General features: G+C 42.6%; 1 protein-coding gene across 1 annotated transcript in view; it reads right to left on the reverse strand.

The window, feature by feature from the left end:
- Positions 1-19: 19 nt before the first annotated feature.
- LOC125437063 (protein sel-1 homolog 1-like) overlaps positions 20-15,411 on the reverse strand; it is a 17,158-nt gene continuing 1,766 nt past the window's right edge. The window contains 10 exon segments of the mRNA XM_048504432.1: positions 20-1,721; positions 5,309-5,437; positions 5,908-6,102; positions 7,196-7,275; positions 8,759-8,924; positions 10,104-10,252; positions 11,239-11,326; positions 12,746-12,808; positions 13,317-13,394; positions 14,800-14,880. Of these exon segments, the coding sequence (XP_048360389.1) occupies positions 1,518-1,721; positions 5,309-5,437; positions 5,908-6,102; positions 7,196-7,275; positions 8,759-8,924; positions 10,104-10,252; positions 11,239-11,326; positions 12,746-12,808; positions 13,317-13,394; positions 14,800-14,880 (1,233 nt within the window). The 3' untranslated portion in view covers positions 20-1,517.

Genomic DNA, 15,411 nt, shown 5'->3' on the forward strand with positions numbered 1-15,411 from the left:
CAGCATGGCCAATTGGCCATGCTGGCAGGGGCTGATGGGAATTGTAGTTCATGAACATCTGGAGAGCCACAGGTTGCAGATTCCTGGTCTAGGTCTTCTAGCAGAAAGTTATCCTTGCATTTGTACTTGGAATATTAACTTGCCTAAATAGGGAAGTCAGGAAGAGCAACTGGATTGAAATAGTGAGGGAAACCTAAAGGATGAGTTTTCCTCCTACAAAGATGGCTCTTAGGTGTTGTTTTGTGACAACAAACACTGGAGATTTTCTTCAAGTATCTTTGTGGAGGTACCGAAAAAGTCATGTATGCTCTCTCCTGACAAGCACAGGAATCTGGGCAGGGGGAGAAGAGGTCAAAATCGTCTGGTCTAAACAGTGAAGATATCCGCCAATAACATTAAGTGCTACTTCCAATACGAACTTTGGATACACAGGTAGACATCCAGTTACATTAATAACTCCACTTACAGTACAAGACTCTCCCACTTATATCAAGTTAAGACAAATCTGGCTCATTAAAGCTATCATTAAGAGTCTGAAAAGCAAACCACCATTAAAAAACAATCATCTTATGAAGTTAAGTCTACCAATTCTTGAGCTCAGAAGGATTCTCTAACACTGGGGGCCAATCTTGGGATATTTATGGACCACCCATCTTTTAAAAAGAAATATGAAAAAGCAAGCCTAATGAACCCCATCCTCCAAGTATAAAAGTTGCAGAGAAGCTGAAGAGACAGATTGGAATTCTGCATACTCAAGGACTTTGTTAGATTATGTTTTCATGTTACAAACGTAGTCCATATCCCTAACCCTTTTAGGCCATTTTTGCTACTAGCAAAAGGGTACGTGCAAGAGGCGAGGGATAAGTGCAGACCACAGCGAACAAGTAGCATACTCATCATTGTATTGACTGATTGTCTTATCTGCTTCTTACGACTGTTGTATCCAGGTTGAACCATCCAAAACAGATACAAAAATACTCTCAAGGGATTAAGACAGCTTTAAAGAAGAAATATGGGAGAACGGGGCAGATAAAAGCATTGTGTTTATCATAATGTCAAACGCACTTCAAGAAAAGCCCTGCCCTTTGCTTCAGAGGTGCAGAGGTCTGATTTTCCAGTGTTGAATGAAGCCTCACAACTACATTTTCCTTTCTGGGTAGGGCCAGCTTCCACCAGGGAGGGTAAACTCTCACAGCAAGGATGGAAAAAGGGCTCTGAGTAACAATCTGGATATAGCAGGCATCACTTTCGCAGTAGCAAATTTGTGTCTCCCTCAAGCTATTGTGTTATTCCATTGGCACTGAAATAACATTCATCTCAGTCTTGAAGAAAGTTGCATATCCCTGAAAAAAAAAATAAAGGCATTGTTCTCAGCAGCTTTCATAATGCAACACTCCTTTTGTCTCTCTGATGTGGAAGTGACCATCCATCTGGTGTCGTAAAAAAGAAAAAAGAATCACAAGAGCAGTCCCAGCTGGGAAAAATCCAGTTCACGGCATCCAGATCCTCGGCTTTTGCTATTGATGTGGAGGATGTTCTGGAGGAGGCTCTTGGGGAGGTGCGGCTGGTCGGGGTCCTGCAGGCCTGGGGATTGCTTGATGCTGCCTCTGTCTGTAAGCTATAACTGTGCCCAGGAGCAGAGCAATGATGGTCATGAGGTAAAGGTCCCACTCTGGTCCCAAGAGCTGATCCATGTCAAGATGGGAGAACACCTCCTTGATCTGACCAAGGAAAGAAAAAGAAAGTGACACTTTACTTTCTTAACAGCAGGGAGAAATTACAAAGAAGATATTTAATAAATTGGTTCTGATGAGTTTTCCGGGCTGTGTGGCCATGATCTGGTGGATCTTGTTCCTAACGTTCCGCCTGCATCTGTGGCTGGCATCTTCAGAGGTGTATCACAGAGAAAAGTCTGTTTCACACTATGTCTAGTGAGAAGGGAAAGTTTAGTGTGGTATATTGTCCATGTGTGGTATATTGTCTGTGTGATACACCTCTGAAGATGCCAGCCACAGATGCAGGCGAAACGTTAGGAACAAGATCTACCAGACCACAGCCACACAGCCCGGAAAACCCACCATAACAAGTTGAATCTGGCTGTGAAAGTCTTCGACAACACATTTAATAGATTGTCCACAATGTGTGCCAGCAACTTACTGGAAAAATTCCTTGTAGAGGAGCATAAGAACATAAGAACAAGCCAGCTGGATCAGACCAAAGTCCATCTAGTCCAGCTCTCTGCTACTCGCAGTGGCCCACCAGGGAGCTCACTCGCAGTGGCCCACCAGGGAGCTCACATGTAGGATGTGAACACAATGGCATTCTGCTGCTGTTGCTCCCGATCACCTGGTCTGTTAAGGCATTTGCAATCTCAGATCAAAGAGGATCAAGCTTGGTAGCCATAAATCGACTTCTCCTCCATAAATCTGTCCAAGCCCCTTTTAAAGCTATCCAGGTTAGTGGCCATCACCACCTCCTGTGGCAGCATATTCCAAACACCAATCACACGTTGCGTGAAGAAGTGTTTCCTTTTATTAGTCCTAATTCTTCCCCCCAGCATTTTCAATGAATGCCCCCTGGTTCTAGTATTGTGAGAAAGAGAGAAAAATGTCTCTCTGTCAACATTTTCTACCCCATGCATAATTTTGTAGACTTCAATCATATCCCCCCTCAGCCGCCTCCTCTCCAAACTAAAGAGTCCCAAACGCTGCAGCCTCTCCTCATTGGGAAGGTGCTCCAGTCCCTCAATCATCCTTGTCCTAGAAATCTCTGGAAATCTTGAAGCTCAACTATACATTTAACCTACTAGTCCTTCAAGGATCTTATGGATAGCTACCCTCTCCAGAATTTTGTCTTTACCAAGACAATAAATAACTGAGTCAATATCACCCAGTAGTTTCTAGGCTGAGTGGAGATATGAACCTCATTCTCTCAGATCGTGGCTCAACACACACCACAAAACCACTATAGCACACTGGCTCTCTGCATAAAACTCCGCCTAACACAGAATAGAGACTTGGATCCTATGAGTAAGTTCTGTGCATGCTAGTTTCTGCTGCAAAGCATCCTTCTTCTTCCAACAAAACTCTCTTTGTGCAAGATCAGTGGTTTTCAATGGGCCCTTCAGTGGAGCAGAATGTTCTGTGGCACAGATTAGCACACACTGAACTGGTTCACAGGATCCAAGCCACAGCATAGAGGTTTATTTTTACCAACATGCTTCATTCAGCACACTGAATTCTAGAAACTAGGGAAACCTTGGAGACTTATTGCACAGTTATGTCATGTGAAACACCAAAAGAAGAGTTGCTTTCATATCTACTTTTTTACAATCACCTTCCCCACAATAGACATCTTCATGGTCTCGCCCACAGACCTTCAAACTAGAGGGAGAGTTGATTTGGTATGTGGGTGATGTTTGTTAAGTAGTCATCTAAGAAACCATAATATATTGAATGTTTTTAATATGTTTTAACTATAAACTTATTTATGCAGTGTTTTTAGAATGTAACGTAAATATGCATGTTAGCCGCACTGGGCCCAGCCTTGGCTGGGGAGGGCGAGTTACTAAATGCAATCAAATCAAAAATAGTTGGAGCTGGGAGAGTTATGAGAAAAAAAAAAACAGCAACTAGCCCAAGGTCACCCGGCAGGGTTCATGTGGAGAAGTGGGGAAACAAACCCGGTTAATCAGATTAGAGTCCACCGCTTGTGTGGAGAAGTAGGGAATCAAACCTAGTTTTCCAGACTAGAGTTTGTTGCTCTTAACCACTACAATCTGATGAGAAGTGTTAAAATAACCATCCTCAAGTCCTTGAAGGGTTGTCATAAGGAGGTTGGTGGGAAGTTGTTTTCTGTTGCCCCAGAAGGTTGGACCAGAACCAAAGGGTCAAAATTAAATCAAAACAGTTTTTCGTTAAACACCAGGAAGAACTTCCTGACAGCAGAGCAGTCCCTCAGTACAACAGCCTTCCTCAGGAGGCAATGGGCTCTCCTCCTTCTGAGGTTTTGAAGCAGAGGCTAGATGGTCACCTGACAGAAATGCTGATTCTGTGAATGTAGACAGATCATGAGAGGGAGGACAGGGAGGGTTGAGTCAGTGCTCAGCTCCTGTGGACCTTTCTTATATGCCCAGAGTAATGCCAATCTGATCAGGAAGCAATTTACCTCCAGACCAGACTGGCCAGGAATCTCAGAGGGATTTTGTCATCTTCTGGACATGCAGCAGGGGCCACTTGGGTGTGTGTGATATGGGGGGATGCAGTTGTAAATTTCTTGTGTGGTTCAGGGGGTGAACAGGATGACCCTGGAAGTCCCCTTCAACTCTATGATTCTATGTAGCTAAACAAAGAGATGGATTTTAACATCTTGCTTCTGTTAAACAGGCAGAGCATCAATCATTTTTCTTCTTTCCTTGATCCTGCAGCTGTACAGAGCAAATTCAGCCACCGGTACTATTTTGTGGGGGTGGGACACACCCATTCTGACCTCTGTCACACAAATAAAAGGGCAGAATTCAAATTTTGCTTAGCCACTCTCAGTTGATAATTCTCTTCCCAAAAGAACAACTCTGACCAGATACACTTACGAGGTATTTGTGACGAACCCTTCCACACTACCCTTTTTTAAATAGGACAATAGTAACAACCCCCCCCCCCCCCCCCCCCAATTTCAGCTTACTACGTCTGCATGTTCTCTAGTTTTGTGGCTTGTTATACTATCAGGCAATGCTGAACTGAAACCTGCAAACAAATTAACTGAAATATACACAAGTTAAGGATTGTGTGCAGTCTCTGATTTGATTCTGATTTGCTAAGCTACCTGGGTATGGAAAGAGTGATGATGGCTACAAGCCAAGCTAGCCTCCTCTTTGCTCTGGGTGGCCAAACTGAACTTGAGCCAACTCTTCCTAGAGCGGTTCAGAGTGCCAGAAGCCTCTTGGGTCAAACAGTTCAGGCCAGCACAAACAGGACCGCTTGTCATTCAGAACAAAACTTAACTTACTGGCTGACTAAGAATGAGATGTCAAGCATTAAGTGCAACGAAAAAGCAAAAATACTATTACAACTCAGGTGGAATGAGAAACAAGTGAAACATTAACTCCTCCTTAAGAACCTATTACCGCTACAGCCTTTCTCAGCTACGGGCAAATGTTTCTGCACCTTAAAGCTCTTTCACATGATACCATTTCACCTTCACCATGGGTCACAGCAATCATAGTCATGAAGGATAATTGGAAACAGGAATGCAACGTTGTTAAGATACTGAAGGTAATGTTCGTGGCCTGAGAACCCACTGGGTTACTTACATTGGCTTCTTGTATATACTGGAAGGCATAAACGATTCCCAATTTGCAGAGGGCAAGGAAGACTGGAACTTGAGCATCGGGACTAGCATCAGCAGCCATGTCATAGAAGCGTTTTGCAAGGTGGATATCCTAAAAATATATGTTTAATTAAAAAAAATCAGATTGAATTTTAATGTACTGATTTGTGCATAGCAAGAAGATGCTATGAATTAAGTCTCAAAGATGTATTACTTAATTGAGTATGACAAGAAACCAGTACTTGTCAGTGTTGCAAAAGAATAGGTTGGCATAGTATAGAACTGGAAGAGACCACAAGGGCCATCAAGTCCAATCCCCTGCCATGCAGAAGTTTGAACAATTATGCCTTTACATCTCTTCAGCAGCAAAACTGCTGGCACTACTGCTTTTAGCTATTGAAGTCTTCTTGTGTTATGCTGCAGTATTTTTCATAACAGAGGCCTTCCATGCAGCCACACTGTAAATGTTGGAAGTACCTTTCCTGCGCCCCAAACTACATAATACACAAGGCACGAAGTACATTCTTAGCAGGAGACAGCTGACTTATCTTATAAACACTATGCACCTCAAGCCAGGCTCACCTGCTTGATGCCAAGTCCCTTCTCATGCATGTACCCAAGGTTGAACATAGCTTGAGCACTATGTTGATGCTCTGTTGCCAGGTGGTAGTGAATAAATGCAGTTTCATAATCAACGTCAGTGCCAAAGCCGTAGAAGTGGTAATCACCGAGTTTGAGTCTAGCAACAGTGTAACCTATTACCCAAAAGAAGAACATCTGTGAAAACCCTCTCGAGCTATACGACATATGTTCTTAAATGAATTGATGATGCTATAGTACCTTAAGAAGACTTCCCACTGAGGGTTTTTTTTGATAAACAGGCAGAAACATTAGGATTTTCAATACTCAACTAATGATACACTGTTGGGAGACAATACTCATGGAAGAAAATCTTCCCAGCTCCCCTTTTCCTGCAGCAGCTCCCAGTGACCCTCTAACAAGGAACTGCTGGAAATCAGGGGATCGCTGTAGACAAAAGGCATGTAGCAGAGGCATAGCAAGGGGAAAAGCGCCCGGTGCACTGGTTCCTCTGCCCCTGGAATGCCCCCGCCACACCCCCAGAGGGGTGTGCGCTCCGGTGACATCCCTGGCTCCCTTGGAGCTACTACTACTGGCATGTACCATGCTTCATCTAAGTGAGGGGGGGTGGGACATAGCAATACTCTTCTGGAAATTCAGAAGGTGGGAAGGAGAAGGTGGGAAACATTCTGTACACATAATTTGGGAGTCCAACCCATAGAGAGGGGACTCATTCCTCAAAAGGTCAGGCTGATTTTCGAGAAGCTTTAGGTATTAATGAACCAACTGTCCCAGTTCTGCCTGTCATGATCCATTAGGATAAAATCAAGGTTTTATGAGTTAATACTATAAGCCACTTTGCATCCCAAGTGGACAGAAAGGCAGGCTATAAATGAAGTAAATGAAATAAACGGTCCTATATTCCACTCTAGTTCTCTTGCAATTAAAAAGAAAGTTTGACATTTTAATAGCCATTCCTGAACATATCCTCTGAACAAAGTACGAAGGCACATATAGAATACATATATGGGAAGTGTGCTCTCATGAAAAAGCAGTGTTTAAGTTTATTAATTATTTTTATTTTGATGGTGATTAAGGCAACCACCACGAGAAAATAAAGTTTCTTAGCGGGAAGGTATTTTATATGCAGTTTTACTTCGTATGGGAATGATGCGGAATTTTTAGAGTGGCAGAATTTATTTTGCTTTTTCTGCAGAATAAAGTGAACAAACAGTTTCACAAGGGACTCGTGCACTTCTGTCCATGGCCATTTCTTAGCTGGTAAATTAACCTATGGTGGGCAGGCAGCTCTGTTCCAGTGTAGCAAAGCTCTGGTATACGTCTCATTTTCTTCTATGATGCTGGCTTCTTCTGAAGTTTGAACAGAACATTGAGAGAGTTAAGGCACAAATAATTTTTAATGTAAGAATAAGCCCAGACCGATGAGGCCCAATGAAAGGCTACTCTGATAGGACACACAGAGTCTGGGGCTCACTGTTCGAACAGCACAATCCTAAATGGAACGACACCCTTCTAAGCCCATTGACTGAAGTGGACTTAGAAGCAGTGGTGGAATTCGGCTGGTTCAGCCAGATTCAGGCAAACTGCTTGTTAAGCCCCTCACTCCCCCTCTCCTGGGACAGGGAGTGATGGGGCTGTGCTGCTGGCCTAGAGGTGCATGGGCCTGATTGGTGGGTCTGGCCAGCTGAAGATTGGGCCATGCGCCTGCTGGGCTGTGCGGCCTTTGAGGGAGACCTGCTGGTGCTAGGTTGCAGCTGGGCACCAGCAGGCCTCCTCCCTCAAAGGCTGCGCAGCCGGCCCAGAAGCGCACTGCCTAGAGATCGCACTCCCCTTCCCCGGCTACGAGGTGCAGCCAGGAAAGTGAACCGGGGGGGGGGGGGCGCCCAGCAGGGGGTAGGGGCGAACTGGTGGCTGAGGGATTAGAATCCCACCACTGCTTAGAAGGATGCATTTTGTTTAGGATTGCACTGTTAGAGTAGCAGAAACATGAAGACTAATCAACCACATGGTAAAATTGAGACTATTTATACCTGCTGCTCATCTGCAATACTTTTATACCAAAAGTCTTGAGTTGTACTTATAAGTGACTTAAGAGATTGATTGAGGCAGCACTGAATAGCTTGACACTTTAACCTCTCCCCAAGCCCAGTCCCTGGCTCCTTGCATGTAGTCTACTGCTCCACACAAGATCAATTCAAGTTGTTAGGAGGAGACCTACATCTTTAATTGCAGAATAACCCTGTATCTGAAACCTGTCCCTGCCTTCATCAGTGTGCTGGATGCCCTTCTCTGTGATGATGCTCCAATAATTAATACTCAGATATACTGGTTCATCATCTGCCCCTCTTCTCTTGTAGGCAGAAAGCTAAAAACCATTTTATTCTCTCGTGGGGCTGCAAGTCATGAGATAGTTCCGATTTTGCTGGTGCTGGTTCTGCTATTGCCTTATGCGTTAAGATCGCTCTGGGTGGTAAGTCGCCTTGAAGGCTTGCAGAGGAAAGGGCTGATGTAATAGGATGCAATTACATTTTATTAGGATAGCAGTCCATTCATTCAATTCTAAAAATCACAGCAGGTGGTAGTTGCACCTTAAGACTGGTCCAGCTCATAAGACATTCTCCAAGGATCTCCTCGCCATACTTAAGTTTCAACTTAGCCAAAAATTACAAGTGGAACAGAATCAAATTAGGTCAGCAGTCGGTGGCTGCTCGCACACCATTTCATGTCAGCTATCTTAACATCATCAAAAAGGAAAGCACCTCGGATACGAGATACTGATTTCATTTCACCTGCCACGAGATAGCACTGTACCCATTGCAGCCTGTTTCCTTACTTTGATCAAGTATGAAGGCAGCATTGCTCTGCGCCACTTCATAGCCTTGCTCCGCCAACAGGAGATACTGAACCACAGCAGAATTTGCATCACCTTCTTTGTAGCTGTTGTAGGCGGTCATGAGCCTTTCGGACCAACGGCCTCGTTCACAGACGTTCTTAAACAGCTGCAGAGAAAGCAACACCACACCATGGTAACGTCTTTAACTAAAAGGAGTTAATATACATTCGAGTCACTCAACTAAGTCTTTGCCATAGTCTACTTTATTCACAGGCATGTTGAACGGGAGTGCGATGCATTCAACAAGGAATCAGAATGACAAATAATAAAATAGAGCTTATCAAAGCTATCCAGAAATTCACATGGCACTTGTCTTTGCATCATAAAATACTGTTTTGTTGAAAATACTTCACCGCAGTTTAAGTCAAGCTTCTCAGAAAGATTCTTCAATGGGTCTATTTCATGCTGCCACAGGGGACAGAGTTAAAGACAGAGCAGCACAATTCAAGAGAAAAAAAAGATCACCTGCCAAGCATGGGAGAGTTGCCCTCTTTGTGTGTTACGTAGGGTAGATGAGATCTAGCTAACAAACTCATCAAGCATCAATACAAAACAAAACAAAAAACTCGCACATGCTTGATACTTTTACTACGCATATGCTATCATGAAACAGTGGAACTAAATGTCCCATTATTTTACAGTTTTGAACAACATTAAATAAAGTTTATGTAAGTGAGAATGATTTACAAACAGCTCTTCTCTGGCTTCTATCCTGACACAAAGTGGTTGCCTATTACTTTCATTTTCATATCCATTACAACACATCATCCTCTTTGCAGACACCTGCACAGCTGTAGCACGTGGAAAACAGAAGCAGCGGTGTCATGCTGCTAGGTTTAGCCCCAATTACTGAAGGACAGGGGGGGACCATCCTTCCCACCTACTAACTAGCAGCAAGATAAATCATTTCCTTTTTTTATCATCTGCCTTTCTGGTCGAGACTGAAGGCAAATCAGAGATCCTATGAACAATGAAGTAATTGTCCATCGTAATTCGTACAATGTAATAAAACTGGATGACACAATTTAAAAAATGGAATAAAGCAGTACAATACTATCTTTATTTAGATGTCAAACTATTTTGGAGAATTACTTGAGACCTTGTGGAAGCATTTAATGGTACTGTATAGGAATTAGAGCCACACAAAATGGTATTCCAGGCCCCCAACATGAAGTCTGATCAGAATGAAATTAAACAGAGCTGAACTCTGAATACAAAATGTTACTTGGCTGTAATGGAACAGATTCTGGCCAGATGAAGAAAGGCGAGAATGCAAGATTCTTACCTCAACTGCAGTACGACAGGAACGCTCTACCCCAGTGGCAGTGGCATGCATCTGTGCCAGGTTATAGAAGGCTAGAATGTGGCCTCCTTGAGAAGCTAAGTTGAAAAAATTCAAAGCCTTTGAATAATCCTTTTTGACTCCAATGCCATCTACGAACAGAGCCAGGACAGCAGAAGGTTAGGGTTGCTTGTGCAACTGATGCTACTTTGTCTACTTACAGTCTCTCTACCAACTGTTGAGTACAAAAGCTTAGTTAAAACTGAGTGCAATTGCAGCCATAAAATGACAGTCAAGATGATGCTGTTTTGTAGAAAATATTTAGTTCTGAGGGCGCATAAGAACTACTTGGTGCCCTTTCCCTTAAATAAGTTCCCTATGAAGACTACATATTTTAAAGTCTCATTCTAGATTTCTTTGGCTAACCCCATTTACAGGCAGATCTTAAACTCAGAAGAATGTTCTGTCAAGATTAGTGATCTGCTTCCTGATCAGTATGCTTTAGATATAACCACCACCACCAACAAACAAAATGGCTTCCTAAACATCAGAATCTTTTTAAAATGGGTGATAAGTATCTAAACTAATAAAATAAAATTCAAAGCCTGCACCCCCATCAGATTCACTTTCCTTCTGGTAACTGAACACATCAATTGCTCATGTCTGTTTTCTATCATTAGGTATTTGACGAAGAACAGGAAAAAAAACTGGATGTAGTCTCCCACAAGTACTTCAGGAACAATATCTATCTTTTAGACAAAAAAGTCCCAAGAAGTATGCAGAGATGTATTACACCCATCCAAATATCCCTTCTTAAAAAAAGGGAAGGAGCTCAGATGAGCTGGTTTTGAGTGCCATCTAATGGAAGTTAACTAGCACAGCAAATATTAAACTGTCGATATACATTTCATTTATAGCATGCCTTTCTTCCTGAGACTCAAGGTGAAAAGACAAGCATAATGCAATAAACAATGCAATAAAACCAAACTACAAAATTAAAGAACATTAAACACCCAGAATACAAGATCTCAAAACGGGAGAGCAATCCAATAAAAACAGTATAATACAATAAAATACAATAAAGATGGATTACAAAATTAGAAAACAATGCAACAAAATAAACACTGAAGCTACTTACTGTAATACATGGAGCCCAACTGAAGCTGTCCATCTACCCATCCTTGATCGGCTGCCTTCTGGAAATATTTCAGTGCCAGATCATAATTCTGCGGGAGAACAGTTAGTATTGGATTAGGATCAGAAAGACCAGCATTCAAGACTTCACTCAAATGTTCAGAGGCTTGTTTCTTCACTTTTTTAAACCCAGATTTTCACTCAGCCATTGAGTTTACTGGATGATCTTCAGCCAATTATACTTTCAGACTAACCAATCTCACAGGATTTCTGTGAGGATAAAAACAGAGAAGGAGGAGCCCCACTGTCTTGGATCTATCTGAGCGGTTTCCACAGACATGAAGATCCTACCAACTGGTTGCAAGTTTCTTGCCTTCCCCTGGGCTGTAGCCCAAAATGTCCCCCAAAATGCTGTTCTGTGGAGATGCGTCTCCTGCGGGAGCAGGATTTTAGGTTGCAACAGGAAGTTGCTCCAATGGATCCAATCCATTATAGTGCCCAGAACCAGTGGCGGAGCTACAAGGGAGAAGGGGTGTATGCACTGCACTGGGCATGCGCCTGGGGGGCGTGAAAATTGCACCCGCCTCCCTTGCCCCGCCAGGCCCCGCCCCACCAGCCTGGCCCGTTTTCAGCCGGCTGAAAAAGGTAAGTTTGGGAGGGGGCAGGGGCCAGGGGCTGCGGTGGCCAGAAAACATAGAGTGCACCCTGGACGCACTCCTGCCCAGCTATGACACTGCCCAGAACTCCTTGCACTAACAGCATATTGGGCAACTTTTTTAGTAATCGTGTGTGTAACATGATTATTGGTACTCCACCTCACATCTCTGTACAGGCCTGAAGCTGCTTGTGTAATTAACATTTTTACAGGGCTCTGTTATGCAGATGGATATTGGTATTATGAGAAAGTAGAAAGACTAGACCAAACTTTTCAAAACGAGTCTTGTTTGTTATTTCAGGAACAGGGATGGTTTGAATTCCTGCCCCATTAACATCTCAAACCCTGCCTACTTTAGAAGAAGCACTCTGCAGATAATGCGTAGAATATTTTAATTCTGGGTAGAATCCCTAGACCAGAGAAAAGGAAAGGGGAAAGAAATACCCTCTCCTTTTGCTCTTCAAGGGCTGGAACTTTTTGAAAATCACCCCTTTTCTATAAAGGAGCACATCTCTAAAAATACCAATTTACCTTCCCAGTCTCATAGACACGTTCCCATGCAATCCTAAGAACATTTGTATACCTAGACTTCAAGGGCCTTTGAAGGGTATACTTTTGTTTAAGAATGCAGTTAATTACGAAACTAAGCATTTTGACAGCTAATAATACCTCAGATTCATTTTCAGCACACTGGGACAATACTCAGGTGTATTATATAATGCAAAGTTTGTTGGATTGCACATTGGAATTCCCATTAACAGAGATTTCCTGAGCAGCAGCCAAGTGGGAAAGGCCTCAATTGGATGTGAAATCATCTCAAGCAGATTGAAATGGCCACTGTACTGAGTAAACTTACCACTGGAACACCTCTTCCATATAGATAAGCCATTCCTAGACCACTTTGTCCCACAGGGTTACCCTGAAAAACAAGAGGTTATAATGTGATTACACAGCAATGTGATTGAACATTTGAATCTAAACCACCAATGTGGACTATCATTCACAAGTATAGCCAGAGCTTACAGGAAAATACGTGCTTTGGGCAAAGTGTCTCATAGTTTCAGATTTAAGCCTACTCTTAGCACCACTGCATTATTCTACAGCTCCACTTCAACAGCAGTTTAGGATAAAGGCTGCAAGCGCATGTTATGTTCTACAATCCAGGCAGGGTGTGGAAGATCTACGAAACGAACAAATTGTAACCAGAAAGAAAGACGCCTCACAACTGCAACGCACAACATGGGGAACCAAAGCACTGCTGGCTAGTGTGTCAAACAATGCTAGACCTAAGCTTAGGCCCCTGCTTCAACACAGGAATAAGCAATAATATCAAGCCAATACTTGGCTATATATTCTCAGTACAAGGCTCACTGTCTTCTTGGTTAGATCAAAATATTCTTAACTTCTATGGCTAAGCAGAGACATACCATATCAGCAGCTTTCTTGAAGTACTGAAGAGCTGTCTCGTTGCTCTGGGGTACAATATCACTTCCTTCTGAATACATCTGGAAATAAAGCCGGCAAATCAAACTTGTGCTTTTAAATTTTTTTTATTTTATCTACTGTATATACTCGTGTATAAGTCGACCTGCATATAAGTCGAGGCACCTAATTTTACCACAAAAAACTGGGAACACTTATTGACTCGCGTATAAGTTGAGGGTGGGAAATGCAGCAGCTACTGGTAAATTTCAAAAATAAAAATAGATACCAATAAAATTACATTAATTGAGGCATCAGTAGGTTAAATGTTTTTGAATATTTATTTCAAAGAAAAACAGTAAACTAGCTCTGTAAGTGGAAAAGAGGGTCAACAAAAACAATATGGTCTCAACAATAACTTTAAGAGTACAAAAAGCTTAGCTCAACCAGCAACTAAGCTAAAACACAAGAGTTAAAATCCTTCAAAACTGGATTTTTGGTCAAGGGAGGAATGTTGATGTTAGCAGTACCAACATTTCAGAGTATCTTTAGGAGACCCTCCTGATGATACCACCCAGGTTTGGTGAAGCTTGGTTTAGGGGGTCCAAAGTTATGGACCCTCAAAATGTAGCCCCATCTACTATTAGCTCCCATTGGAAACAATGGGGGATGGGGGCACCCCCTTTGGGGGTCCATAACTTTGGACCCCCTGAACCAAATTTTACCAAACTTGGGTGGTATCATCAAGAGAGTCTCTTGAAAAATCCCTGAAATTTTGGTGCTGCTAGCCCAGGGGTAGGGAACCTGTGGCTCTCCAGATGTTCAGGAACTACAATTCCCATCAGCCCCTACCAGCATGGTCAATTGATAGATGAACATCTTAGTTTTACATATAATAAAGGCAGTATCAAATTTCATAGCACTAGATAATTCAGCAGATGGGACGTATACTAATTACCATTTCATTGAAGCACAGTCTATCTGCAATTTTGGCACACTTATCTGGCTGGAGAAAAGTACTTGCGAACTAAGATCATTGCACAGAGAGAGCACCATCTCCTAGAAAAGGGGGTCCTTAACACAAAGCTGACTTATACCAAGGCAGATCATTGGTTTTGTCAAGGTCAGTATCATCTGTATTGACTGGCAGTGGATCTCCAAGGCTTCAGAGTTCTTTCACATCATCTAACAAATCCATTTCTACTACAAATGTTCGAGACTGAACCTGAGACTTTCTGCAGGTAAAGCAAAGGCCTTACCAATGAGCTACAGCCTCACTACAAAACCACTTATTGCCTTATACTTCAGACTACTGCAGGGACATGTCCAAAGTGAAGATGTGTACAAAGTGAAGGATCCCCACTCTCCTACACCCTACTGCAGGAAAAGGGATCCAAGTTCATGACCAGACAAATCTGTTTTCCACAGCTGCTAGTCAACTAGTTACAGTAGTAATCATAGATAATTCCCTGGACATGGAAACCTTACCTTCCCCAAAAATGCCATGGCGTGTGAGTTGCCAGCATTAGCAGCTTGATTGAAGTATTCAAAAGCTCTCTGGTTTGAAGAAAGAGGTAAACAGGAAGGAGACGCAAGTCATACATGTAAATTTTAAACTAACAGAATATTTGTCCACCACACTGCTCACTTTGGTAACTAAACAGTACAGAGCAGACATTATTTTGCGAGCAATAGTAGCAGTTCTACCTAATAAGGCCACTAATGCATTCAACATGCTCATACAAGTGAAGTTTAATTCAGAAAGGATGAAATTCAGAGTTGAATGAATAGCAGTAAAAGCAACATTATTTCTTGGTTCTTTTTACTATAAAAATCAAAAACATGGCACTAGATTACAGCTTGTCAAGATCTCCTTACAAAGGTGGCATACATTGTATTGTCAAAGGCTTTCACGGCCGGATTCAACTGGTTGTGGTGGGTTTTCCGGGCTGTGTGGCCGTGGTCTGGTGTATCTTGTTCCTAACATTTCACCTGCATCTGTGGCTGGCATCTTCAGAGGTGTATCACAGAGAGAAGTCTGTTACAGAAATGTGTAACAGACTTCCCTCTGTGATACACCTCTGAAGATGCCAGCCACAG

Source organism: Sphaerodactylus townsendi, linkage group LG07 (assembly GCF_021028975.2).
Source record: "Sphaerodactylus townsendi isolate TG3544 linkage group LG07, MPM_Stown_v2.3, whole genome shotgun sequence".
Lineage (NCBI taxonomy): Eukaryota > Metazoa > Chordata > Lepidosauria > Squamata > Sphaerodactylidae > Sphaerodactylus > Sphaerodactylus townsendi.